A 27,986-nucleotide genomic window follows, 5' to 3' on the forward strand; every position below is an offset into this window, starting at 1 on the left:
GGTGATTAAATTTGAGCTAAAAACCATTAGCTAGGCTATGTTCAGAACCATTTTGCTGATAAAACATCCTGTTTCTCTGGAAAATGTTGTGTACGACCCAAAAGCGTTCCTATATCCATTATACGGTATACAGTGTTGCAAGGCGAGAACCCTGCACACTCAATAACCGGAGCTCTGAGCTCAGGATGAAAATCTAGGGATCCTGAGAGGCAGCAAAGCTTCCTGCTGCACCATGATCTCCCCGGTGTGTTCCGTGCAAAAGCCTGACGCACCATGGATGTTTATTTTATGTCTATCGCAAGTGTGTCAGTACTATTATGGTTTACAAATATTCTCCCAAACGTTAAATGTAACAGTGAAACATTTATACGTTGTTAAAGACAGTTTCATACTAGTTTCAGGCAATGATTAGTCCAATAAATCAATTATGAAAAACGATCAGGGGGCACGGTGGCTTTAGTAGTTAGCATGTTTGCTCGAATGACTGGGGTTGGGGGTTTGAATCCCACCCTTCGCTGCCCGGTGTGTGCGGAGTTTGTGGAGGGTTTCCCCCGGGTACTCCAGTTTCCTCCCCAGTCCAAAAACCTGCATTGTAGGCTGATAGGGATTTCCAAATTATCCGTAGTGTGTGAATGGGTGTGTGCAATTGTGCACTGCGATGGGTTGGCACCCTGTCCAGGGTGTCCCCCTGCCTCGTGCCTCGAGTCCTGAGACAGGCTCCAGGCTCCCCGTGACTCTGTGAGGATACGCGGTATGGGAAAAGGATGGATGCATGCATGAAAAACGATCATCTGTGATTTTTATATTCAACTAGCTATTTATTAACAAATAACAGACATGTACGTGCACACAGGCCTCCATTCCTGGGTAATACCACAGTGAAGCCATTGATATGCAGCGCTGATACACCATGTAATGCAGCATGTACACTGTTTTCAGACCTGACAATGCAGAGGCAGTTTTAAGGAACAAAAAAAAAAGACTGACAGGTAACACTTGCAACATACAGCCTTCTTGTTAGATCAGAAGTTAAACAAAGCTGAATGTGGGGGGGGGGATGGTTTAATGTCATTTCACACTGCGTTCATGTGAACATGACTGGTACTGTAGAAAACAAGAGGGTGAACCGAGCTCTCTCTCTCGCTCGCTCTCTCTCTCTCGCTCGCTCGCTCTCTCTCTCTCTCGCTCGCTCTCTCTCGCTCTCTCTCTCTCTCTCTCACTCTCTCTAGCGCCTGCATAGAGAACCAGAAACTCTGATCCCTTAGTGAAAGTAAAAGCAGAGATACCTTATCTCATAGCAGACCACGGTCGAGATGCACAAACGAAAGCACCCAGTACTTGGTGAGTGATATATACTAACTGGTTGAACTTTAAAGACTCCTTAAATTTCATTCATGGGGCTTCATCGTTCTTGATGTGGTACTGAAATATGTGCAGTCATTTCATAGTATAGTAACGAGGAAGGTAGAGTTCATTTTTTACGTTTTTAAGCCTGGTTCATTTTGGCTGCACTGAATGATTTAGTGCAGTTTAGATAACGAGGTAGAGAGAAAGATCCGTTTAAATCCGCAAGTATTTCAAGTATGTTATGCTTTTATTTCAAATAAAACTGGTCACTTGTTACTGTAACTGGGAATAATCATCTCATCAGAGATCAGAGAGCCCTAGAGGAGAAAGTCAGCGGAGTAACAAGATGTTAAATTGTACGTTATTCCTCACAGTTACGTTTTACATTACTGAAAAAACAATACATAAATATAATAAATAGAACCCCAAAATGCTAATTGTTATAAACGTTCTTATTTATAAGCCATATTAAAGTGCACCTATTATGGTTTTTCAAATATTACCTTTCATGTAGTGTTATGTAGCTGTTTGTGAAGGTGAAAAATCTGCAAAGCGCACGACAAACGGGGTTATTATCTCTCAAAGAAGGAACTGATTCTGAACAGCTGAAACGAGTCGTTAGTGATTCCAGACTTATTTCCTGTACTAACCTACGTAGGTTTGTAACAATAAACCCCGCCTCTGGTCTTCATTGGCTGCTCGAGGACAGATGGAGCTGAAACTCATTATGGTAGTGGGCGTTTCCTTTTTGAAACACGCTGACAGCGGTAGACCAATCACAACAGACTGGGACATCTGACCAATCAGAGCAGAGTATGCTCTCTGAAAGGAGGAGCTTAGAATGAATCCTTTAGAACGGATCGTTGGATGAGTCGTTTGTGACACTGGGGGGAAAAAAGGTAATGCTGCAGTTTAAATTATAAGCCAAATCTCATTAGCCAATGAGAGTAAATTGCTGTTAAGCCCCACCCACACGTGAGATTTCTGCTAGAATGGCAAACGTAAACTTGCGGAGCGTAAACGGAAACTCTACATAAACCATAATTAGCGAAAACGAAGCTTCGAAAACCGTTAACAAAGAAGGCTGTTTATTTGAAGACCGTGTTACATTTTTGCCACCGAGTTCAGTGTTTTCAGTTTCAGAGTGTTTTTCTACTTTCTCAGCGCATATTGTTCGTTTCTTGGAAAGTTATGTTCAATACTTTTGGCACAAATTTAATTCCATATGATTATATATTACCAAACCCACCAACCATTGCAATTTAGCATTCAAAAAACACTCAAAGAGCAGTCTTTATCAATAACACAGGAGATGACACAATTGTCATACGCAGCTGGAATAATTTGCACAGGTGTGTGATATTGAGTGACACCTAGAAGCCCCGCCCCCTTCCCCCAATCTCACATGATTTTGGGGCTCTCTGGACTCCAGTGCTCGCTTTTTATAAAGGTAAATATAAAACTGTTTTGAGTTTGTTCATATTAAAATAAAATCTAGATTTTGGGCAAAATTATGGTCGCAAACTGTGGAAAAAAGCACAAAAAATTGACCTAAAAAGAAATTTTACAAATAGTGTTAATGGTGATGATTAAAAAGTGTTTAATTATGTTTTTGGGGTTGTTTTTTTTTTTTTTGCTCTTCAACACACATTCAATACAATAAGCAGCAGATCAATAGTAACAATGTCGGCCATGTGGACATTACATACCTGATTTTTATTATACTGTGTAAGGATTAAATACAAAAATGTACCACTGAGTGTACGGCTGATTATATAATTACACCCTCCCCTACTGTCCTTAAACCTGAAAAAGAGGAAATACCGTTGTTCCTGTCTCGGTTATGGATGGTTCAATCATTTATTGCAATTTTAAAAAATAAATAAATAAAATCATGAGCAGAGAAAAATCTACATCACACCAGCCTATAACAGGTTTATAATAAACAGCATTTGCAGGCACTTTACAGTGGAGTACACGCAGCTGACACCTGCTCTGACCTATCTTGATATAAAACATCTCACCGGCCGATTCATGCGTAACGGAATTTCTACATGAACAGAAAACATGTAAATCCGCAACTAGATAATCAGGTCTTATTTTAGCTTGGTAAGTTTAATCTTCTCCTCTTATGACCTTTGGTACCATACTGTGTCTGCACACATGCTTTCTGGGTGTAACATGAGGCAATGTAAGGGCAGAAAGACAGCGGTTATACCAGAAAGAGGAAGTTCGACATTTCATTAGAGTGAGGAGAAGTGAGAACAAGGAAGTGTGAACACATCTGACAATGACAAAGGGGGAAAAAAATCAAAAACACAACAGAGAACCACTCCCTCCTTCCCCAACCTCCGCCATCTTTAATTAGCAGTGCCAGCTTCCTGTGAGTAGCACAGCTATTAACGGAACAGTATCGACCTGACAGACAGCGTCGACGCTCTGCTTCTACAGCCGTGCATTAATAACGCTATTACACGCTGAAGCTGCATGTTTAGTGGCAGGAACGCTATTCAAATAGTGCATTTGGAGGGGAAAGTCTCAAATTCACTAATGGAGCTTAAAAATTTCAACACCACATAATGCTATTTTAACATTCAAGATCAGTATGCAGCGCTAATCCAGAAAGCCACTCGAGTAAAAGCAGAAGTAACTTGCGAAAGGTCCAACATCCACAAAGCCACAAGCATGAAATTGCTTAAGTACCATTTATTAAAGTCACAAATGTATTAAGTAAAGATTCAAGCATTTTCATTTATAGGTAACATTTCTGTAAAATCTTTTATTTTCTTCATTTCAGTCCATCTTAGGATATACGCTCTATAAACCCGCCTCTATGAGTAGCTCTTTTATAAAAGTAGTGCATTTAAAAGTGAGATAAATATTTAATAAAGTTAATAAAGTACAGCGCATGGAGTATTTTTTACTGCTGCATGAGTCAGCATTCGTCGCGTAAAAATAGCATGAAGTCAAACGCATATCTTGTTCGATTGCTGCACTTCCTGTCCGCTCTATCAGACCACACAGGAAGAAGAATGGCACGACTAGCCTAACTCTGGAAATCAATAAAATATGCCTCGACGCATCAGAATGGCTTTGACCTGTGAAATCTAAATACCCCCCGAACACCGCCCGGACTCCGTCCGGTTCTGCGTCTCAGTGAACTTACTCGAATCCAAAAGGAGCGTTTTGTAATATTCGTAGTTTGTATTGGAAAAAAATGAAATAGCTTGCATCAGTAATGTGTTTAAAACAACACCATGTGTTAGCAGAGGTGTATGAAGGTGTTGGACACTAAAAATTTGAATAACGTGTGTGTGTGTGTGTGTGTGTGTGTGTGTGTGTGCATATAAAGACGATCGTTTAGCTCATACCTGTGTGTGGTGCTGGTGCAGAGGTCCTTCTGAAAGCGAGACAGGAACTCAGCCGCACACCACATGCTGCTTGCTGCTATGCATTCTGGGTGAAAGTTTCTCTGTATAGTGTGGTGCGCTACAAGCGGAAGCGACACCTACAACAGCAAAGCAACACAGAAGTGTTAGTGTGTGTGTGTGTGTGTGTGTGTGTGTGTGTGTGTATGTGTATGTGGGATTGCAGTTCTCAGATACAGATCAGAGGGGGGAAAAAAAAACGTCGGGGTCTTAATATGCAAAACAGAGTGTGTCTGGCTGAGTGTGTGCGCACACTCGAAGACTCAAGGTCTCCATGGAAACCTGCCTTTATCTCATTTGCATGTGAACACACAATATGATTCAGAGACATATTAATATCACGACGCTTGCCTTCAGGACCAGCCTTACGAACAAAAGCACATTTCATTTGCTTATGAATCCAAATCGGTCACCTCAAATCCCCGTGATTGCCACAGAAACGCACACGGGCCTCGTCTCGAACGCATTGGAAGCAGCACTCTGAGGCAGTTCTGCCAGAAAGAGGAAGCAACGTGTACAACGGACCAGACTGCACAGCTTAAGATAACAGTGCAGGGAGTTAAACAGGAAGAGGGGCGTGTCTGCTAGGCAGTCGTGTGTGTACGTGCGTGGGCGTGGGCGAGATAGTCAGGGTTATTTCAGTTCTCGTTTTAGGTTACGCCAGGTGCGTTCGTTTCTGATGAATTGCATTCCTGTTCGGGTTTTAAACTGGAAGCTGCTGCAAGAGAGCAAAACACAGAGTCATAGCCAGCGTGAGGAGAGAAAGTGAGCGAGAATGCAGCATGAGAGAGATGAGCTGGAGAGAGAGCGATGCAGGGAGGACAGACGGGCTGTGAAACACGCAGAGACGTCTCTCGTTCTCTATAAACAGTGCATTGTCAGTGTACAGAGGGAAACATTCCACAGCATTCTGTGCGTGTGAAAAAACAACAACCCCAAAATAAATTTAAAAACCCGCCGCACTCCTTTCTCACTCCAGCAGCCACTGGAATTCAGCAACATTCCGTCACTGCAGCATGAGTTAACACAGACACGCTAAGACACTTGCTTACCTTGCCGTATCTCTAGCTGGCTCTCTGTCTCACATCCAATACACCACGTCCTCGTCCTCTGTGCTGGCTGCTGACAGGAAGCAGAATCAGTCCGTCCCTATTTATGGTCCCCAGACGCTGCAGTACGCCGAGCGCCTGACACGGTCTTTACCCAGAGCTGCAAAAAAAAAAAAAGAAAGAAAAAAAGAAAAGAAAAAAAGAAAACATAAAGGGGAAGAAAGAGAGGAGGAATCATCAGAAACATACTGAATTCATATGTCTGAAAAACTGCCGGTTAAAGTCCACAGTGATGAGCTGATAGTGACAGGTGGGAAATCTATAAAGATTTAGTGGAACACATACAGCAAGGTGACAAACATACAAAACAACCAAAGCTGATTATAAATCATTCTTTTATCCATATTAACGAAATGAAATGATTACTCCAGTGTTTCAAACTATATCTCTATACGCCACATCTCTATTGTAGTGTGCTTAACACTGTACTGAAAAAAATAACTGAAATACAGTGAACTATTGCACTCTGCAAACATGACAAAATCCCTTACCAAAGCTGATCTTCCAACAATAAAAAGTACTTCTGGTTCCTAACATGAAACAGTAAAACACGTTTTATGATGTCCATGCACAACGGCACTAGTCATACTGTACATAACCACACATTCTTCCCTCTGAAAAGAAAAGAAAAAAAAAACAGTCCCATCTCTGTAAAGAGGCGTTATAGAGATGTAGAACTTCATTTACAAACATGTGGTTTACATAAACGCTTACTGACTGCACTAACAACTACCCCTAGACTTGCATTATGAGCGAGCTTGGTGCAAACAACTTTTCTGTACATTTCTCAGTACTGAAAGCCAATTTATTCAAAGCCTGAGCTTGGGGTTTCCCCTGCCAAACCACCACGTACTCTGTCCCAAATTCAAAAAGTGGAGCTTCTGTTCTTGCTAAAATATTCATTCAATTTTATTTATATATCACATTTAACAATAAAACATTGCTACAAAGGAACTTTCCAGAAAATCTACCGGATGTAGACTTAGGTTCATAATGAACTAGCCAGAGGCGACAGCCGTAAAAAAATAATAATAAATAAATAAATAAGTAAATAAATAAAACTGAAAAACCTCCCTGAGGTGAAACGAGGAACAATTCTTGAGAGGAATCAGACTCAAAAGGGAACCCATCCTCCTCTGAGTGACACCAGCGTTTACGAGTTATTACTCAGTACAGTACTGTGTCGAAATAAATGTTCAATGTGAGCATCATAGGTTTTGTAATTACAGCTGTGGTGATTATGTACAAGACTATACTCTAGGCTCTACAAGTGAGGCCATTCACAGCAACCTTTCAGAGATCCATATCAGCAAGAAATATCAGAAATTATCCCAACACTCGAAGGCATGGAATCCTGTTAACCAAAACAGTCTGTATTTTCAAGTGCAGCTACAGTAGGTCTTCTGTGGGATCAGACCAGACCAGCTAGCCTTCACTTCCCACACGCATCAGTGAGCCTTGGGCACCATTACCCTGTCAGTGGCTCACCGGTTCTCCTTCCTTGGACCACTTTTGGTAGGTAGGAACCACTGCATACCAGGAACACCCCACAAGACCTGCTGTTTTGGAGATGTTCTGACTCAGTCATCCATCCATCACAATTTGGCCATTGTCAAAGTCACTCAGATCCTTATGCTTGCCCATTTTTCCTGTTCCCAACACATCAACTTTGAGAACTGCCTGTTTACTTGCCTAATACTGTATATCCAACCCCTTGACAGGTGTCACTGTATCAAGATAATCAATGTTATTCATGTCACATCTAAGTGGTTTTAATGTTATGAGAGCGATGTTGCCTCACAGCTACAAGGTCCCTGGTTTGATCCTGATTTTGGATTACTGGCTGTTTGTATTTCTGCATGCTCTCCCTGTGTCCACATGGGGTTCTTCAGTTTTCTCCTACCTCCCAAAAACATGCCAGTAGGTGAAGCGCCTAAGGTGAATTGCCCCTAGGTCGAAATGACTGTGTGAATGTGTCTGCGTAGTGCTGTTATGGACTGCCGTCCCATCCAGGGTGTATTCCCACCTCATGCCCAGTGCTCCTGGGATAGGCTGTGGATCCAGCCTGACCCTAACCAGGATAAACAGTTACTGAAACTGAGTTTGTAAAGTTTACCGTCCCAAACTGGATTTTGAAACATTTATAGACATCAGTTACTTGTTAGAATGTACTCGTATCCATATTCTGCTATCATACACTACTGTTTGGGATTTACTCCTAATTTGGCTCTCAAACAGTTTGTTATTTAGCTAATGACTTAAATCAGGTATATATAAAATAGGAAACACTCAATGCAATGAGCATTTCTTAAGGACCAGAGCTGCAAAACACTGTAACTGCACATGGTTTATCTTTATTCATATTAATTATTATTCTTCCTTGGACCACTTTTGGTAGGTAGGAACCACTATATATCAGGAACACCCTACTCTACAAGACCTGCTGTTTTGGGGCTTTTCTGACTCAGTCATCTAGCAATCACAATTTGGCCGTTGTCAAAGACACTCAGATCCTTACGCTTGCCTATTTTTCCTGTTTCCAACACATCAACTTCAAGAACTGCCTGTTCACTTGCCTAATACTGTATATCCAACCTCTTGACAAATGCACACGGTTTATCTTCTGTCATTTTTTTTTTTTTTTTTTACATTTTACGGCATTCGGCAGACGCTCTTATCCAGAGCGACTTACATTTATACATCTGAGCAGTTGAGGTTTAAGGGCCTTGCTCAAGGGCCCTTAACCACAGAGCTACCACTGCTCATCAAATGACTCTGGTGGGACTTGAACCTACAACCTTTGAATTGCTCCAATGTAGAGCCTAGACGTCCAATGTGCTATCTATTGAGTCATTTTTATTAATTCTAATAATATATTAGAGTCTATAAGAGGAAACAGCTTTTGAAAGATTCTTGCTCTTGACATTTTATTCATTATTAGGGATTCAATTTGCATGATTATATAGTGCACCATGTCATTTCTAAGATTCTCGCTTTGTCAAAAGGACCTACTGGCTGTATAGGAAGCAGAACGTAAAAGCATTCAACGCTGTGATCAGTCATTCTAACTCACCATGAAAACATGGAGAATAAACAAATAAGGATTAATTTGTTGTCAAAGGAAACAGCGCTCTACTGGGAAGGCATGTGTGTGTGTGTGTGTGTGTGTGTGTGTGTGTGTGTGTGTGTGTGTGTGTGTGTGTATGTGTGTGTGTCTTTAAGAAGGTTGGGTAGATGCTGTATATGTGCACTCCTAATCATATCTTCCATGCTCACTGACCTAATCATATCAGGCTGACTGGTTCCAGGATGACTCCTCTCTGATGAAGCTTAAATGGTCTATTATTTTCATTCTTGCCCTGTTCGTACTTAGCATTTAATACCTCGTCTCACGGTCACAGCGGTACAGTCTCGTCACTTAGATGGGAAAAAGATACGCTTTATGAGACGATGACATCATGTGATCGCATCGGTTTTTCAGTTCCACATTAGTGTGCATGTATCTTTGCACGTAATCTTTATAATATATTTTAATGACTGACAAGTAAAGAGCACACAATTTGGAAACATGTACAGAAATATCACGTCACTGAAAAGGACGACTAGAAAATAGACCTGCAGTCTTGAATCTGCTCAACACCTGTGGTTAGTGAAAGAGATCAACAAATATCTACACGCTCAGCAAAATCTCGCCAGAAAGCACAGGAACACAAAAAATATTCTCAATCTTCATTTTAAATCAGTTCATTGCTTGCAGCCAGTTATCAGTGTTAAATCTGACATCAGAGTGCGTTTATAGGAACACACACAAAATCGTACGAACGCTATCATCTTGTGAAATCTTGTTAAACCAAATTTGAAATTATGTTGAAATATTGCCTCGTCTTGGTAAGGATGTGTATATAAAAAAACAAGCTAATGTAAAAGTATATTTGTGGTTAGTTAGCTTAATCTGAACACTGAAAATATGAGCGAAATCAAACCTGCAACTGAAATAAGTTTATTCTAAGAAAATACAACAACATTTATTCTTAAAAAAAAAAAAAAAAAAAAAAAAAGGATTCTAAGAAAATAAACTATGTTAGGGGGGCATGTTTGCCTCGCACCTCCTGGGTTGGTAAATGGTAAATGGTCTGCACGTATATAGTGCTTTTTTAACCGTAGCAGTTCTACAAAGCGCTTTACACTGTGTCTCATTCACCCATTCACACACACACACACTCACACACACTCTCACACATCAATGGTAGCAGAGTTGTCATGCAAGGCGCTAACTTGCCATCGGGAGCAACTTGGGGTTCAGTGTCTTGCCCAAGGACACTTCGGCATGTGGAGTCATGTGGGCCGGAAAGCGGACCGCCAACCCTACGATTAGTGGACAACCCACTCTATCACCTGAGCCACAGCCACAGGTTGGGGGTTCGATTCCCGCCTCTGCCTTGTGTGCGCAGAGTTTGTTCTCCCCGCGCTTCAGGGATTTCCTGCCCAGTCCAAAGACTGTAGGCTGATTGGCATAAATTGTCCGTAGTGTGTGAATATGTGTGCTATTGTGCCCTGTGATGGATTGGCACCCCACCCAGGGTGTTCCCCACCTTGTGCCCCGAGTCTCCTGGGATCCTTTGTAGGCTAAGCGGTACAGAAAATGGATGGATAAACCGTTTCATGATTATTTGCAACCAACAAATTTACTAAATCTAATTGAGCATATTCCCATTTATAGTTTAAACTAATAGCTCGCCTAAGTGTTCACCTAGGTGTTTAGGAAATAAGCGGTCATCCGTGATTTTCCTGAAGTATAAATATGAGGTGACACAGAGGCCAAATTCATTCTTCAACTGTCCTTCAATAATTAAGATGTTAAGAGCAACTGAAACTGTAATGAACTTGCATGCAAGAGGATGCAAGTGTATTTTGCCCCATGCATCATAGATGATGGTTCTTTAACAAACGTTTTTGAATGATGGAAGCATTTTGGGGTCACTCAGTCTCCCTATGCGCAATTAGACACCATGAACCATGCCAACAAAATATTTGGAAGACGTGCCAGAAGAAGGCCTTTGTTCCATTTAACCACAAATGTGTGAATAAATGGTGCCTGGAGTTCACTAAACGCTACAGGAACTTTGATTGGAACTGAGTTTGGTTAGTTAAGACAAATATAGAGCATTTTGGCCACAAACACTCAAGGTGGGTTTGGCATAAAAAGCATGGTGGTTGTAAAGAAAACAGCCCGATCCTCACTGTTAAGCACACTGGAGGAACTTTTGATGCTGTTTGTCCTGCAAATGTCCTGGAAACATGGCATGTGCTTGTGCTTCATGAAATACTGGGAGATTTTAAATGAAAATCTGGTGTCTGCTGCCAAGAAGCTACACTATGCTGTGGTTGGATCTTTTAGCAGGACAATATCCACACAAATGGTTCTGTGAGAACAGAATCAGGTTTTTGAACTGGCCATGACCTAAACTTCATTCAAACCCTGTGGGGTGAGCTGAAGAGGACAGTAGAGAAGACCTTGGAGCCTAGATTGATTCTCAGATTCTGTGTCATTAAAGGAGAAAACTCAGTGCTTATGTTAGCAAAAGGGAGGTTGCAGAGTATTAAATGCCGGAATGCCAATAACTATGACGTGGTTTTGTTTACAATACATATTTCTGACAAACGTTTAACTTTCAGTGTGAGATTAAGCCAATCGATGGTGCCAATAATACTGGCGCTGACTGTACTAGGAGTGTGCCAGACCAGCATGGCGAATCATTTCAACCACCATTAGGATGTGGATGGTGTAAGAATCGGTGTGTAATGTCAGCACTCCCACAGTCACGAGTGTTTTCAATTAGTGCGCAGTGGAGACAGAAAATAACCGTCAGTGTGATTCAGTGCACCATCGCTGACCGTGTTGCCAAGTTACTGACTCTTGAAAGGTGAAATGCTGTGCATACATCTTTCAGTACAGTGTGTGTGTGTGTGTGTGTGTGTGTGTGTGTGTGTGTGTGTGTGTGTGTATGTGTGTGTAAGGGGGGCATCAGTACTTTTTTCATCAGAATGAAAGCTGTTTTCTGCTAATGGCATCTTCATGATTGTGGATATGTGCTCATTAACCACGTCACTGAAATATCTTATGATTTTGGTTTATAATACACTGGCTGCAGACCTACTGTTAGAAATGTGGCTGTTGCAGATTATGGGCCAACCTTGTTTTTGATAGGTTTGTCAAGAGGAAAGACTGCATGTAAGAACCACAATGGAAACAGGTCTTCTGACTATGTTGCATGAGTCATTAAATGAAATGATTCATCACCCTAATCCAGTACATTAAAACATTCTGCTGGTCTAGCCAGGACAGAATAAACACCACTCTACTGGATTCTAGATGTGTAGAAAATGTTTGTTTCTAATGGAACTGTAATACCCTACAGACTCGGGACATACCACACTACACATGACACACTACACTTCCTGACATATTGTACCGTATGTATCAAACGCCGACTGACTGCATTTTTATTCACAGTCACAAGTAGCTGATTGAACATTAAAATATATTTTTGTGTTCAATGCTTTATTCTAGACATTATATGAAGGGATAATTTAAATCAAAGTTTTCAAAATATACTGCTTTGCTATTCTTTACCGATCCTAAATATTGTAATATACATCAATCAGCTATAACATTATAACCATTGACGCTACATTGATTATCTCATTACAGTGACACCTGTCCAGGGGTGGGATATATTAGGCAGCAAGTGAACAGTCAGTCTCAAAGTTGGAAAGAGGAAAAATAGGCAAGCCTAAGGATCTGAGCAATGTTGACAAGGACCAAATTGTGATGGCTAGATGACTGGGTCAAAGCAAAATGGCAGATCATGTGGGGTGTTCTCAGTATGCAGTGGTTAGTTTCTCCCAAAAGTGGTCCAAAGAAGGACAACTTGTGAACCAGTGACAGGGTCATGGGCAGCCAAAGCTTACTGATGTGCATGGGGAGTGAAGGCTAGCCTCTCTGGTCCGATCCCATAGAAGAGCCACTGTAGAACAAATGGCTGAAAGAAGTTAATGTTGGTGATGATAGAAAGATGTCAGAACACACAGTGCATCACAGCTTGCTGCATATGGGGTTGCATAGTCACAGACCGGTCTGAGTGCCCATGCCCATGACCCCTGTCCACCGCCGAAAGCGCCTACAATGGTGACGTGAGCATCAAAACTGGACAACAGAGCAATGGAAGAAGGTGGTCTGGTTTGAAGGTCTGTTAGCCGTGTGTGTGTGCGTGTCTCTTAACTGGTACCAGGATGCACTATGGGAAGAAGGTAAGCTGGCAGAGGCATTGTGATGTTCTGTGCAATGTTCTGCTGGGAAACGTTGAGTCCTGGCCTTCATGTGGATGTTGCTTTGACACGTACCACCTAGCTAAACATTGTTGCAGACCATGTACACCCTTTCGTGGCAACAGTATTCCCTAATGGCAGTCACCTCTTTCAGCAGGATAATGTGCTGTGCCACACTGCAAAAACTGTTCAGGAATGGTTTGAGGAACATGACAAAGAGTTCAAGGTGTTGACTTGGCCTCCAAATTCCCCAGATCTCAATCCGATCGAGCATCTGTGGGACGTGCTGGACAAACAAGCCCGAACCGTTGAGGCCCCAACTAGCAACTTACAGGACTTAAAAGGATCTGCTGTGGTACATACCACAGCACACCTGCAGAGGTCTTGTGGAGTCCATGCCTCTTTGTCGGCACAAGGGGGACCTACACAATATTAGCCAAGTGGTTTTAATGTTATGGCTGATTATGTATTGTAAAAATGTCTTTAAGCATTGTGATGTGACAGAGATAGACAAAGGAAAGAGCAAGAGAACCACAGACTCATTGTCCAGATTAACTAAAAAACTAAAACAGAACAATAATATATATAAGAAATATACCAGTCTTGTTGCCAATTATGAGCCATGGCTGTTGACATTTTATCTTTATTTAGATTTAGATTTAACTATCGCAAAACAATGTATTTCTTCTGCGATTTTATAAAGCCACTTGGTCAGTTGCGTTTTGACATGATCTGAAAAGTGCAACCCAACTATTTATTACTTCAAATAAAAACAGCCACAAGGCTGTATCTTTATTCCATATGCTATATAAAGAAGGAGATCCTCTGTTACTCAGCAACAGACCACACAACAGAACTCCTTTTGCACTCTGGGGGGAAAAAAAAGACGTTTAAAAAGGTGTAAGAAAAATAGGAGCTCAGGCAAATGACATAATTACACCCTCAGTGAGCCAATCGGGATTGTGGAGGCTGGAAACAGAGCTTCGAAAGGGCCACACCCAGTCTAGAAAAGTCAACAAATGCCTTCAACTACGAGGTCATCTCCTTCTTATAGAACTGCAAGAGAGCAACAAACTCCAAAATACTGAGTCATAACCGAGAGAGAGAGAGAGAGAGAGAGAGAGAGAGAGAGCAAGAGAGAGAGACACAGAGCGAGAGAGAAACAGAGAGAGAACCAGCGACAAACAGAGAGAAACAGAGAGAGAGAGAGAGACGGAGAGGGAGACTGAGAGAGACAGAGAAGAAGACAGAGAGAGAGAAACAGAGGGAGAGACACATAGAGAGACACACAGAGAGAGACACAGAGAGAGAGAGAAACAGTGAGAGACTGAGAGAGAGAGAAACAGAGAGAGAAAGAGAGACACAACGTCTGCTTTCCTTTATTTTCGAATGTTAGAGCATTGCCACATCTCTGTCTAGCCAATGGCATCACTCAGTTTAGTGGTGGAGGAAAGTGGTGCATGCAGACAGACAGAGAAAGCGCGAGAAAACCACAGAGCCGTGGTGCAGATTAACTACCGAAAGCATACTCTCTGAGAGAAACACATATTTTTCATACTGACACCTGTTTGATTACTAAATCTTGTACATAAAGAACCCACTATTCATAAGACAGGGTGATGATCTGACATGAACACAGACAGCAGAGAGATTTGATAACTTTAAAGCAATATACCAGTGTTCTTTAAAGTCCCCGTGAAGTGCCTTGAAACGTGTAGACGTTTCGATTTGTTCATGTAATTTCCATTGAAACAGGAAGTCAGGGCGGGACAAATTGGGTAGCTCCTCTTTTTTAAATCGCCAATAACTTTTAGCTTACCTCACAGCCAATATGGGCAAAGCTGTATTTGACAGTTAGTACCATGGACCCGAGCCCAAGCAATAAAGTGATGAATTGAAGCCATTTTAACATCTTAACACAGTGGTTTTCAAAGTGGGGGCCACCAGGGGGTGCCCGGGGGGCCTCAACAATTTGGCGTGAAAAATAAATAAATACATGATTTTCTCTTTCTCACTCTCAGACAACCACACACGCACACACACACACACACACACACACACACACACACACACAATAAAAACCTGCAGCGACATGGGCCTTTGTGGATAAACTTTGGACGCCATCTTAGGATGATGAGACAGGCATGACATGCTCAACAGGATATTTATTTATATATAATAAAATGTAATCCGTTCTCTAAAATCATAACTTATGCAGATTCAGAGATGACTGAAAAAAAAAAGATTAATAGACTGGAAGCATTCTACAAAAATAAGCAAATTCTGAGCAAACAGTTTCCCTCTCAGTAGAGGGAAATGTACGGAAAACCTTTGTTCATGGTAATCACACATATACTACAGATGCAATACCTTACATATATTACATTAAAGTTGTGTTGTGACATCAGCACCTATACCACTACAGGATAACATTAACAGCATAATTGATTTCTTTATATTATTCTACATATTTATTCTCACAAAAATATGTAGTAGTAGTACAGTAGTAGTGTGAAATATATTTATGCCTGAACCTTAATCAGCCACTAATATGCACAATATCTCCCCTCCTGACTCAAGAGAAGACTGCTTACCACTTCTGCATTTGGCTGTTTTCTATTTTCTGGACATGTCGCATTCTCCCACCTAGTTTCCTTGCATTCGCTGTAGCTGCAAACACAAATAGAAATCACACTTTGCTCATGCAAATTAATAAGGAGAAAAAGTTGGGCTGAATTAGATGGCATTAGCAAAGGTAAGTACTACAAGTACTACATTGTCTGGCAAAAGTACCTTCCCTGAGTACATCATCTACCTCTTACCCATCAGTGCTGATTCTTAATTGGTCCAGTAAACTCCTGTGTTCCTCTCTATCTGTCCTGCAGAACCATAAACAACTAAATTGTAAAGTATTTCACATTATTTACATTTATTCATTTAGCAGATGCTTTTCTCTAAAGTGACTTAAATATGACGAAATATAAATAAAGCGATATATCAAGTGGAGAACAATGCAAGTAGTGCTACCATACAATATTTATAATTGAGTTCTTGAGAAGCAAAGTGCACAGAGCAGAGGTGTAAGAGCCAGAGTAAGGTTGTTTGTGTGTGTGTGTGTGGGTTGGCAGGTTAAGGGGTTAGTTAAGTGCTCACGGAAGAGGTGGGTCTTTAGCTGTCTTTTGAAGATAGTGACAGATTCTGCGGTCCGGATTGAGGTTGGCAGTTCATTCCACCACTGAGGAACAGTTAGTGTCAAGGTTCTGGAAAAGGACCTTGAGCCACTCTGAGGGTACTTCTAAGTGTCGGTCGTTAACCGATCACAGGTTGCGTGAGGGAAAGTAAGCCTCAAGGGGAGTGTTGAGGTGTGTATGTGTGTGTGTAGGAGTCTTTTCCAGGCCAGGTCTTAAGTATGTCACAAAATGATTTTTTTTTCTTCTTGTAACAGCATTTAGCATCTTACTGACATGCCTTGTTTTAAATAGATGTTTTGGAACTTCAGACAGACAAATAGATCACCGACGTGGCCTCCAGCATGCTTATCAAGAGCAGCATCCCAAATGGCATCAAGCTCTCTGTAGATTCACTACAAACAGTATCAAATACTCCATATGTGGGGAACTTACTAGGGAGCCGTTTGGTATTCAGGCCTAAATGCGCACACACAAGCACACTGTGAGAGTGAAATGATCTTGAGGGTTCATGGGCGTAAGGAGTTTTGATAAACTGGGATGTTTTGATGCTGTCACTGCAGCTCTCGCTCATGTGATGCTTTATGTCCCAGGGTGCAAACATGCCTGTTACCTTCTAGATGTCCCTTATGGTTATGCTGTCATAGCTCGAGATGCCAGAGTCCATCCCTTACACTCTGTTGATCAAAGTGTACATCCTTTTAAATCACTGCATTATAAGAGCGTACCTAATAACCAGTTCTCTCTCTGTAGAGCTGCATGCGCACGCCTGCTGCCTGATGTGATGTCAGTCCTCTCGCCCTCTGGACCTACTTAATTCACTCTGATGCTCTACTTTTCCTTCGAGCTTTCAACACTTGTGACTCATCCTCTGTTGTTGTGCATGATCTCACATGGATACCCTTGTACTTCCCAAAAGACGTTTATGCCCAAGTCTCACTGTTCTTCAGAGGATAATCTCACCTGGATACTGGAGTCTTGCACCTTAGAACTGCAGCTGTAGTCATAAAGTCTTTGTGATGCTCATCCTGAACAACCTTTCAACACACTATTCCCAGTTCTTCCACACCAACCTTAGCAAACCATGTCTTCATGAAGCTCGCATTGTGCACTGTGGCACTGTCATGCTGGAATAGGTTTGGGCCTCTTAGCTCCGGTGAAGGGAAATTGTGAATGTACAGCATACCATGACATTATATACAATCCTGTGCTCCCAAATTTGCGGCAAACGTTTGGGGCAAAACATGTGGCTGTGATATGTTTTTTTTTAATCCTACTTCTCCATTTGGTCTGTAGCTACTGTATATGCAGCAGTTGAACTTAATTAACAACATATGCTCTGTGTATTTTTTGTCCTGTGTCCATCCATCCATCCATCTTCTATACCGCTTTATCCTTTTCAGGGCCACGGGGAAACCTGGAGCCTATCCCAGGGAGCATCGGGGACAAGGCAGGGTATACCCTGGACAGGGTGCCAATCCATCACAGGGCACAATCACTTAAACATTCACACACCCATTCATACACTACCGACACTTTGGACACGCCAATCAGCCTACCATGCATATCTTTGGTTTCCTCCCCCAGTCCAAAGACATGCATTATAGGCAAGGGGCACACAACCCCCCCCCCCCCCCCCCCCCCCCAAAGAATGCGTGGTTACGCCCATGATTATAGGCTGATTGGCATCTCTAAATCGTCAGCTGTGTGTGAATGTGTGTCTGTGTGATTGTGCCCTGAAATGAGTTGCACCCTGTCCAGAGTGCTCTGGGATGGGCTCCAGGTCCTCTGCAACCCTGTGTAGGATAAGCAGTACAGAAAATAAATGGATGGATGTAATTGTTTCAAGTGGTCCCATGTTTCACTTGATTGAGCAGCAGCAGATCAGTAGCACCATCTGACAGGAAACCCACTATCTTCACATGCAGTAAAGTAGTTAGCATCCATCTTTTTTCAGTGTAACCTATTTACTTTATGTTTATCTGTCGAAGTCGTGACATTTTAACAGTGAAAGAATGAATAAAAGTTAAATTCCTTGTGGTTTACATTACATTAAAGAGTTGACTCAGGCGGGTATCGGTATTTGGCGCGCGCGCGCAATTCAACAACATGCAACAACCTGTAACAGCGAATTAGCAACGTCAGTCAAATTAGCAAACATTAGCCATAAAACAACAACAACAACAACAACAAACCTATAAAATTATAACGTCATGTACACTAATTATAAGCAATAAGCCAAATATAATCTACGCGTGACATAAATTAATAAGGCTAGATAAACTTTTTTGTAGGTACTACAGTAAACACACACACACTCAGCGTTCTGTCTTCAACAGCTTTCAAACGGGGCTTGCAAAAGATTGACACCTGTAAATTATTGTTATTTTCAACCAAAACAATCAGTTACAACTGACTTTCCACCAACTCAACCCCGTTAATTGACACTTTATTTGTTTGTTTGTTTTAACATCAAGAGAATATGTTGTTTTCTATGGAGATCAGTAATAAGTAATAATTATGTTTTGCTTCATTTTGTGTAAAGCAAGCGGGATGTTTTTACCCATTACCAATAAGTAATAACAATGCTCTTACACACCGTGTATTTCAGCAGTTTGGCTTGTTCTGTAGTTGAAGACTTCTCAAAACAAACAAACAAAAGTACGCTTACATCTTTTAAAAGTTTAAACTTTTAAGACTTCATTAAGTCGAAGGCAGTGGCATGTTGATTCCTGCTGCTGATTTACATCATCCGAGTTCATAAAATGTCGGATCAATTAAAGCTCGGACTACTCGAGTGTTTTTTTATTTTTTTTTATTTTTTATTTTTTATTTTTTTTTAAACACCTCTTAAGAGAAGCGTTTGTGTAAAACATCACACTAAAACCACTGAGGTTGAGATGAAAAAATAAACACAGTGGGTTCAGTAATCCAGACCAGAATGCAGTCACTGCCATCTGCTGGATAAATGCTACAGTCCTGTTTATACTAACTGGATCATGTCATGTTTTAGTAGTAAACTGTATGATGCGGAGTTCAATCTTCAATGCAGCAGGAGTTTTAAGAGACTATGAATGAGCCTACATGTTCCTTTATGTGGACAGAAACACTTCCTGGAAAATTTCAGACTGTGATGAGACAGTGATTGCATTTCAGTGTGGCACCAGTGCAATGCAGTGATGAAAATATAATGCCGTGCAATAGGAAAGTCAGTGTTTAGTTCTCGAAAAAGCAATACCCTGCGTGGAACATTGTCCTCGTGTCACAAATGAAGAGCAATACCATCTGTGTGTTGCATTTCACATTTCCCCTGGGTGTGACAGCTTTTCCATCTTGCATGGAAACTTAACCATAAATTGTCAGCAAGTCAAACTGGCAGTCTGTTTAACAGTCTTGTTAAAGTTTAAAAGACCATTTAATATGTATATTGGTAATATTTCTATGTTGCAGATGTTTCTGTTTTTTTTTTTGTTGTTGTTGTTTTTTTGCATAAACTCCAAACATAGGCATTGTTAACAGGGTCATAAAGAAGCCAAAGAAAGAAATAAAAAAAAGTTATTGTTGAACTACCCAGTGACAACAGATGGAGTTATTGACTAAAAATGTCTAATTTATAAACAAGATGAAAATCCTTTCCGCTGGGTGGCAGAAACAACCAACTAATTCAGCAAGTATCACATAAGATGTTTATATTTATATTTATGTTGATTTTGATGTTTGTTTGAAGGATATGCCAAAATTCCATTTCCAGTTTGCTGGAATTATATTAGTTTGTATAAAAAATATTAATAGAGGTATATTTTCTTCTTCTTTTTAATAAAAACAAAAATCATAAGCAAACTCTTGCACTCAACTGTAATACATAATGAGCATGAGAAAGTTTCTCTAAATAGTATATAGACTTAATATCTAGCTTAGTATATGGTTTTATTAAATGTAGTTTATAAGTGTTATAATGACACAAAAAATGCAATTGGTCTCTGGATGTGAAGGGAAAATTTGCATTGATAGCCATTTAAAATTTTGTCACCAGGAAGAATTCGACAGGATCGATGTGATGGATAAACTTATTTGAAACTTCCTTGACTGAAACTTCCATGAATTTGTATGTCAACAGAGTTCAGCCATATTGGGACATCAGGTTAAATGGGACAGTATAACCAAGTTGTTTTCCTTTTGCTTTTCCTCCTGGGGGTCCTGGCACAAGGATGTTTTATTCAATCCCGAATCATATTCCGGCTCCTCTTGGGAGATCCCCAGATTTTCTCTAGCCAACTGTAAGACAAAATCCCTCTAAACTCTAGTGGGAGTTCACCAGGGGGCCTTGTAAAGTGCCCAAACCACAGCTGGCTCCTCTTAATCTGGGGGAACAGTGACTCTACTCCAGGGTTCTCCTGGATTGTCAAACTCATCACCATATCACTGTGTGTATGTCCAGCAACCCTGTGAAGGAACGTCACCACTTTATTCTCTCTGACACAAGCAAAGCTCTCAAAGGATAGGAACTTAGACAGACAGGTACACCATATCCATATATCCATATACTGATCTTCTGCTTCACCACTGCAGACTGGTACAGTGACTTTTACAGTTACTAAGCCCTTGCAGTGAAGCTGATGGATAGAAATAACATGATTATGCTACAAATAAATGACAATGACATTTTAAATAATCTTGTTGGCTATGAAAATAAAGGCCTGAATCAATAAAAATATGTCATTTAAAATGGTTTTGAGTTTGGACAAAGGGGTAATCTATGCTTATGTTAGAATATCCTACATAACATTTTCCCTTCACATATTGGCAGTCAACAACTCGAGGCTTTCAGAAATGTATCATGTGTTAGAGTATTTTGTTTTTATTAATGGCCAAAAAAATCTAAATTCCAAATCAAAAAGTCCCCAAAGTCCTGAATATCTGACTTCACAGAAGCACATAACGTGTTTACCTGCGCGCGCCCTGCGTATACGTGATCTCGCGTGATTTTGGCGTGACTGCACTGCGAGAATCCCGCACATCCGCCATCACTACAGCTAAACACACACACACACACACACTCACACTGAGTAGTGTTAGTAGGCTAGTGTCAGCCAAGCACTGACAACAACACAGAGATACACAGGAGCCCAGGCCTTGGGGAAAGGTCGAGTGGGGACTCATAAATGACTGTATGCTGCTGCCTTGATTAACAACAACTCCAAAACAAACAAACAAACAAACAACAACCGTGTTTCATGTTTGAGGAGAGTCAACACACTCACTGACCAAAACCCCCCAAAACAAACCATGTCTAATCTGAGCAAAGGCGGCACCAAGAAGGACACTAAAATGAGGATACGAGCTTTTCCTGTAAGTAGTAGCCCTTATTAATAAGAGCAGATTAAAGCCCCTGTTTGTGCTAATCTGGTTTGCTGAAGCTTTTCCTACCTGCTCGCGTAGTTAAAAGTCTGCCCTGAGCAGAGATAACCGTATTACCGAGCACACGTTAATGTGAATGAAGTATAAAGCGGGCAGCACGTTTTAAACACATGCGCTAATTAAACTGTTTACATGCCGTGTAAAACTTTTGGCAGCTAGCTAGCATGGGGCAGAAGTTGAGCTAGCTTAGGGAGCATTAGCTTGTGATGTTTCTGTTGGTCTCAGGACACAGCGAGCTCAGTTACTGCTCATGTTATTGTCCTTGAGGTAACTAATGAACACGGGTTTGGTGCTAGGTGTTTGGGGAGAAGCAAGTTTCGGAGTTGTTTGTTAGTTAGCCTCGTAGCTGGGTAGCACTATTTCCTCAGCTTGCTAGTTAGCCAGACTGCGAGGACAGTGAAAGTAATCTCAGAGCCAGAGCTTTAATGAACAACATATTGTTTTGATGTGTTTGTAGTAAAGCAGAATATGACTGCGCAAAATGTGAAAACGCAGCCAGGGAAAAATGTCAGGATTTTACCGTGTGTGTGTGTGTGTGTGTGTGTGTGTGTGTAGGGCACTGGTTTGTTTAGCTAGCCTAGCCAGACTATCCTATTTACTGTGGCTTGAGCTCGCTTTGTCTTAAACCAGACTACACGTCATTAACTGCAGTCCAACATAGCACATGCTGTGGTGTGATGATGTCTGATCACAGAGAATCTGATCATCAGTGTGTATTTCAACGCCACGGCCTGTACACATGAGAGAAACACCTCCAGTGTTTATTTGTTGGATTAAATCTTTTATGAAGTCAGTGGGAATGTATAGACTCTTCACTTTCACAGTGTGTGGTTGTGTTCATGATGAAGCACCATGTTAATAGTGTGCATGGATAACAGGTGCATGGCATATAATGCTGCATCGAAGCAGTAATGGACTGTTTCTTTCTTTCTTTGTGATAAATTGTTTAGTTCGATTGTTTTAGAAATAGACCAGCTCGCTTTCAATAATTGCTTTATCCTGGTCATGGTGGAATACAGTCCATAATAATAATAATAAATAATTGTATTTTATAGAGTGCCTTTAAAAGCAGCTTCTCAAAGTGCTGTAGACCGAATAAGCAGTGCACAGAAATATTATTTTAAATACTGTTCAATAAATAAAAATTATGTCACCACAAACTTTGATGTTGGATTGAGAAAGCAAGCCGTCAGCTAGACAGCGTCCCATTAATCTTGGAGCTGTGCACCATCGCAATGCTTTTGGAGCCAGACGGCGTCCAAGTACTTTTGGAGCAAGCCGGCATCTCAATGCATTTGGAGCTAGGCAGCATCCCAGTACTTTTGGAGCTAGGCGGTGTCCCAATACTTTTGGAGCTGGGCCGTGTCCCAATACTTTTGGAGCTAGGCCGTGTCCCAATACTTTTGGGTTCAGGCCGTGTGCACTCAGGTGTGTGCGAGTTCTGACAGTTGGAGCCAGCCTCTGAACATTCCCTCAATGTAAGTGAATGGAAGTTTTTGGGAAATTTCATCGTCCGCAATGGGAATACTGGGTGTCCGATCAGTTTGAAGACACAGAGCCTGGCCTGTGTGATCAGACTGAAGGACTGGGCTGAGTTTGGTGGAAGTGGCTTGAAAGCTCAACATGTTAAAACTGTGAGGAAATTTTTACTGACAGTCAAATGGGAATTTTGGCCACGTTCAAATTCCGTACCGGGAATTCCAGAATTCAGTGGTGGCTTGGCGGTTAAGGCTCAGGGTTACTGATCGGAAGGTCGGGGGTTCAAGCCCCAGCACTGCCAAGCTGCCACTGTTGGGCCCTTGAGAAAGGCCATTAACTGTCGGTATCCTGGCTGCCCCTTCGCTCTGACCCAAAACTCGGTGAAAACTCCCACATGATGTTAATACTGTGATTAAGGTGTGTACATATCTATCAGTATGTTTACATAGACAACAATAACCCTATTAAGACAATACTCTGATTAAGAAACTAGCATATAAACAGCAATTTTTGATGACCTTAATCCGATTAAATTCATACTCGAAGTAAACACCAATAATGTGGAGTATTCCTATTTTATTCGCATTATCAAAGTGGATTATAGACATGTAAACACCTTAACCACACTGTTCACGTTGTGTGGGAGTTTTCACCCCATTTTGCGACAGGACATAATCACACACGGCAGTGCCCAACCGTTTGATGGCAAACAAGAGAGCACGGCTGCATCCGAAACTACGTACTTACCTGCTATATAGTATAGTATACGTGTGTTTTGTCTACTATATTATAGGTGTAATACATGTAGTTTGGCTACTATATAGTAGGTAAATACGCGGTTTGGGACGCAGCCCGTGGTTTCAAGCAGTCGTCTATTTGGACGTACAGCATGACAAATAATTAACTGCACTTGAAGCTTTCATAAAATTAAAAATAAAAACACCCAAAACTGTTTTTATACCCGTTACTTTACCATAACGAAGACCAACTATATGTTGATAGGTGAAATTCTGGAGGGAACGTCGGACAGTGTGGCGCGGTGACGTAATGACGTGTGCCGTTAATCCATCTATGTTCTATAACATGTAAAAAGGGGAACATGAAAGGAATATCCTAAAAGTGACTCATGTAAACACCTTAATCAGAATATTGTCTTATTCAGAATAAGGTCAGTAATTAGATTACTGCTGTCCATGTAAACGTAGTCTGTAAGGCACTTCAATAATGCAAGTAAAATAGGAATACTCCACATGTCTTAATTCGATTTGTGTGTGCTTCGACTATGACTTTAGTCAGATTAAGGTCATCAGTAATCGCTGTTTACATGCTAGTTTCTTAATCAGAGTATCGTCTTAATCGGGTTAATATCGGATTATTGTTGTCCATGTAAACGTACTGATATTGAGTGTAGCTGTTTACCTTTGCAACAGGTTTGTTCTTGATTTGCAGCACTGGACACACAGATTGTGTAGATAGTGGAAAGTGCACTTGTCTGTGTGACTGGAGAGTAGCACTCGAAGCGGTGTGGCATTAAGGTTAAGGCTAAACATGTTGACCTAGTTCCACTTCAGAAAGGAAGGGCAGGACTTTGACAGCAGGTGCAGTCAGGCTTTCATGCTGAGTCATTGCTAGTCCGTGTGCTCCATTCACACACGCTGTTAAACTGGGACCTTTTAGCTGTTGTACAGATGTTATTTATCTGGATTGCAGTCTGGGTGTCTGGCACATGCAGAGTATTAAGAGTAGGGCTGCAACAACTAAATGACAAATGACTAAAGTTTTATAAAAAAAAAGTTTGCAATTAACTTCATTAGTCCTGGTGATTAGACAGTGTGAAGCACGCAGGTCTTTCAATAACAAGCACAGGGTTGGATGTGTGCATTTTCTTTCTATGTGTAGGCCGTCATTTAAAAAAAATGTATTTAATATAAATATATTGAGTTTTTGTGTGCCTGTTTAGTGGAGAAATGTTTGATATTTATGTGTAAGATAGGTAGTGTGTGATATCTATTTTACTCTGTGCTCATGCCCAGATCCGGGAGTACAGAAGCAGTGTGTGCTCTCTCAGCTCGGACCTCTTCTCCATCACCGTCCTTTGTCTCGTATGACATGATTAGCAGCACTGACCGCCACCGGGGTTTTTTATTTTTCCAATTTTTTTTTTTTTTTTTTTTAAATGAACTGACTAGACCAGAGGTTCTCAACCTTTTGTAACTAAAGCCCCCCCAAGCCTCCCCTATCATGTGGCATGCATACATATATACCTAATCTATAATCTGTTTTTGATTGATAGATAAATAGATAGATACATTTTTTTGCTTTTGTCTTTTTGTGCTTTTTAAATTACTTTTCATAACTTGCATGATTTTTTAAATATCTTTTATGACCTTCATAAAGCTATATAACGGACAGGTATGGAACACGAATGATAAAATGTTTCTGAACACTATAACTACTTTGAACAAGAGAACTAGGCTGTAATAACAATATGTTGCATTCCATTTGTCTTGCATTCTAAAAACATTCGCATATGAATGATGTAAATTTGGATGAAGGACGCGTCTCATTATCCGTGACATTGTTAAATCTCCGGCTCTCGGCCCCTCACTGAACAGAGCAGACGCAGAGAGAGGTGAGAGAGCAGTGAGAAAGCAAGACCTCACGCTTGCAGGACAGTACTCGCCACATTTGGAAAGTTGCTAAGGTTTGTCCAAAAAATTAGTAGATTTGTCACTAGCTGCGGAATTTTTATTTTTTTTTAATTTTTTTTTTTTGCAAAAAAGTTTGAAAAGTCACTAAGTCACCATTTACCCAAGTGATGCCCTGTCTGTTTTGTTTTTTTCTTGAAAACAGGCACACCCCCCTGGTTGAGAACCACTGGACTAGACTATTTCTATCACCTGTCAGAAATTAAAACATCTCGTGCCCCTTTTACACCGTACTGATGCTCAGATCTACAGATATCTGCAAATAAGTCTGTTGATCAGCAGCAGATGTCTTTCTCTACAGGTCAGTGGATAAGTATACACACCCCTGTTAAAATGGCAGGTTTTGGTGATGGAGAAAAATGAAACCAAGATAAATTGTGTGTCAGAACTTTTTCCACGCTCAATGTGAAATTAGTGTATAAAATTAAATTTTTAATATAACATTTTAATAACCTTGTTGCAAAAGTGTGCACATAGTTTTATAATTAGCGATGTGACTGTTTTCAGAATGAACCAATCACATTCAGTGTCATGTTCAGAGGTAATTATCATACAGCTGTCATCGATGAAATTACTCTGATTAACGCCAAATGAAGTCCAGGGCCGCGTACCAAATAACCCTACTACACAGTAGGTGAAAACTGGTACACCGGAGGGGTAGTATGTCCGAATTCTCAGTAGGTGAGAAATACCCGGTTGGCGTACTGCTTCCGGCGAGATTTTGCCATGTGCGACCGATGGAGACTATGCGAGGCAAAAATCTCATAATGCAGCGGGACTGGTGCAGACGAGCTCACTTTTTAAGTATTAAGCCTTGGTTAAACAGGACTTGTTTAACAACACCTGAGTAAATTGTTAACTTGCTGAAGGTTTAGACAAGAAAACAGTTGTCACAGTTTTTGAAACCTTTTTTGTGATCCCCATCATGATTTAGCCGGCCAAGCTAATGGTAACGAATTTACCTCAGCCTGTTAACCCCGCCCACATTAAACTGATTCAGCTAACATTCCTGATGTGTGTTTTGCCGTTAGCGCGGTTGCTTCAATCTGGTGGCCCCTTTAAGATTTTTGTGACAATTGCCAAGGCCAACATGGCGTTTGTAGTACGTCCGGGATTGTATTCATACAACACAAACACACACTGCAGTAGGTACTGCATCGAATTCAGTACGCTCTGTCACAGTACACGATTTCAGATGCAGCCCACCTGCTTCTGTAAGATTTTCTTCACATCTTCTTGCTTTCATCTGACTGTTGAAGCCATGGTCTGCAAAGAGCTTACAAAGCCTGTACAAGTCTCACTGTTGAAAGGAATTGATCAGGAGATGAGTGTAAACCTTGTACAACTCCCTCGTTTGTCCTGACCAGTTAAATTGCCCACTGTTCTTCAGAAAAATCCTCCAGGTCCTGCACATTCTTTGCTTTTCCAGCATCTGCAGATTTGATGCCTTTCCAACAGCGGCTATATGATGCTGAGATCCATCTTTTCACACTGAGGACAACTGAGGGACTCGTACACTATTACAAAAGGTGTAAATATTCACTAACGCTCAATAAGGCAACGCGGTACATTAAAGCGCACCTATTATGGTTCTGAAACGTGCCTAATTTTGTTTTAAATGTCTCATACAATAGATTTACATGCATCTAAGGTCAAAAAACACTTTAACGTGCTCATAATTTAAATTGCAGCATTACATTTTTTCCCCTGAGTCACAAACGACTCGTTCAACGATCCATTCTAAAGTATTAATTCTAAACTCCTCCTTTCAGAGAGCATACTCTGCTCTGATTGGTCGGATGTGCCAGTCTGTTGTGATTGGTGTACTGCTGTCAGCGAGCAGCCGATGAAGACCAGAGGCGAGGCTTTTTGTTAAAAACCTACGTATGTTAGTACAGGAAGTAAGTCTGGAATCACTAACGACTCGTATCAGTTGTTCAGAATCGCTTCCTTCTTTTGGGAGTCAATAATCCTGTTTGT

At 41.0% G+C, this 27,986-nt stretch overlaps 2 protein-coding genes across 8 annotated transcripts in view; one reads left to right on the plus strand and one right to left on the minus strand.

Moving 5' to 3' along the window:
• Nucleotides 1–5,955, minus strand: part of mbnl1 (muscleblind-like splicing regulator 1) — a 73,578-nt gene extending 67,623 nt beyond the window's left edge. For 2 of the 4 annotated variants that reach the window (XM_017495598.3, XM_017495586.3), the window contains exons 1-2: nucleotides 5,828–5,955; nucleotides 4,719–4,855 (exon numbers count right to left, since the gene is read on the minus strand). The gene's annotated coding sequence lies outside the window, so the exon portion shown is untranslated. Of the gene's footprint in view, nucleotides 1–4,718; nucleotides 4,856–5,188; nucleotides 5,279–5,827 lie in introns of those variants that run through there. The other 2 variants (XM_017495587.3, XM_017495590.3) reach the window with 2 other exon arrangements.
• Nucleotides 5,956–21,434: 15,479 nt separating this feature from the next.
• LOC108261246 (cullin-3) overlaps nucleotides 21,435–27,986 on the plus strand; it is a 46,290-nt gene continuing 39,738 nt past the window's right edge. Inside the window, exons 1-3 of one of the 4 annotated variants that reach the window (XM_053673837.1) lie at nucleotides 21,437–21,750; nucleotides 25,914–26,002; nucleotides 26,152–26,307. Coding sequence is in view for 2 of the 4 variants with exons in the window: in XM_053673838.1 (XP_053529813.1) it covers nucleotides 21,688–21,750 (63 nt within the window). In the remaining 2 variants the exon portion in view is untranslated. Of the gene's footprint in view, nucleotides 21,751–25,913; nucleotides 26,003–26,151; nucleotides 26,308–27,986 lie in introns of all 4 variants that reach the window. The other 3 variants (XM_053673836.1, XM_053673838.1, XM_053673835.1) reach the window with 3 other exon arrangements.

This window comes from Ictalurus punctatus, chromosome 20 (assembly GCF_001660625.3).
Source record: "Ictalurus punctatus breed USDA103 chromosome 20, Coco_2.0, whole genome shotgun sequence".
Classification (NCBI taxonomy): Eukaryota; Metazoa; Chordata; class Actinopteri; order Siluriformes; family Ictaluridae; genus Ictalurus; species Ictalurus punctatus.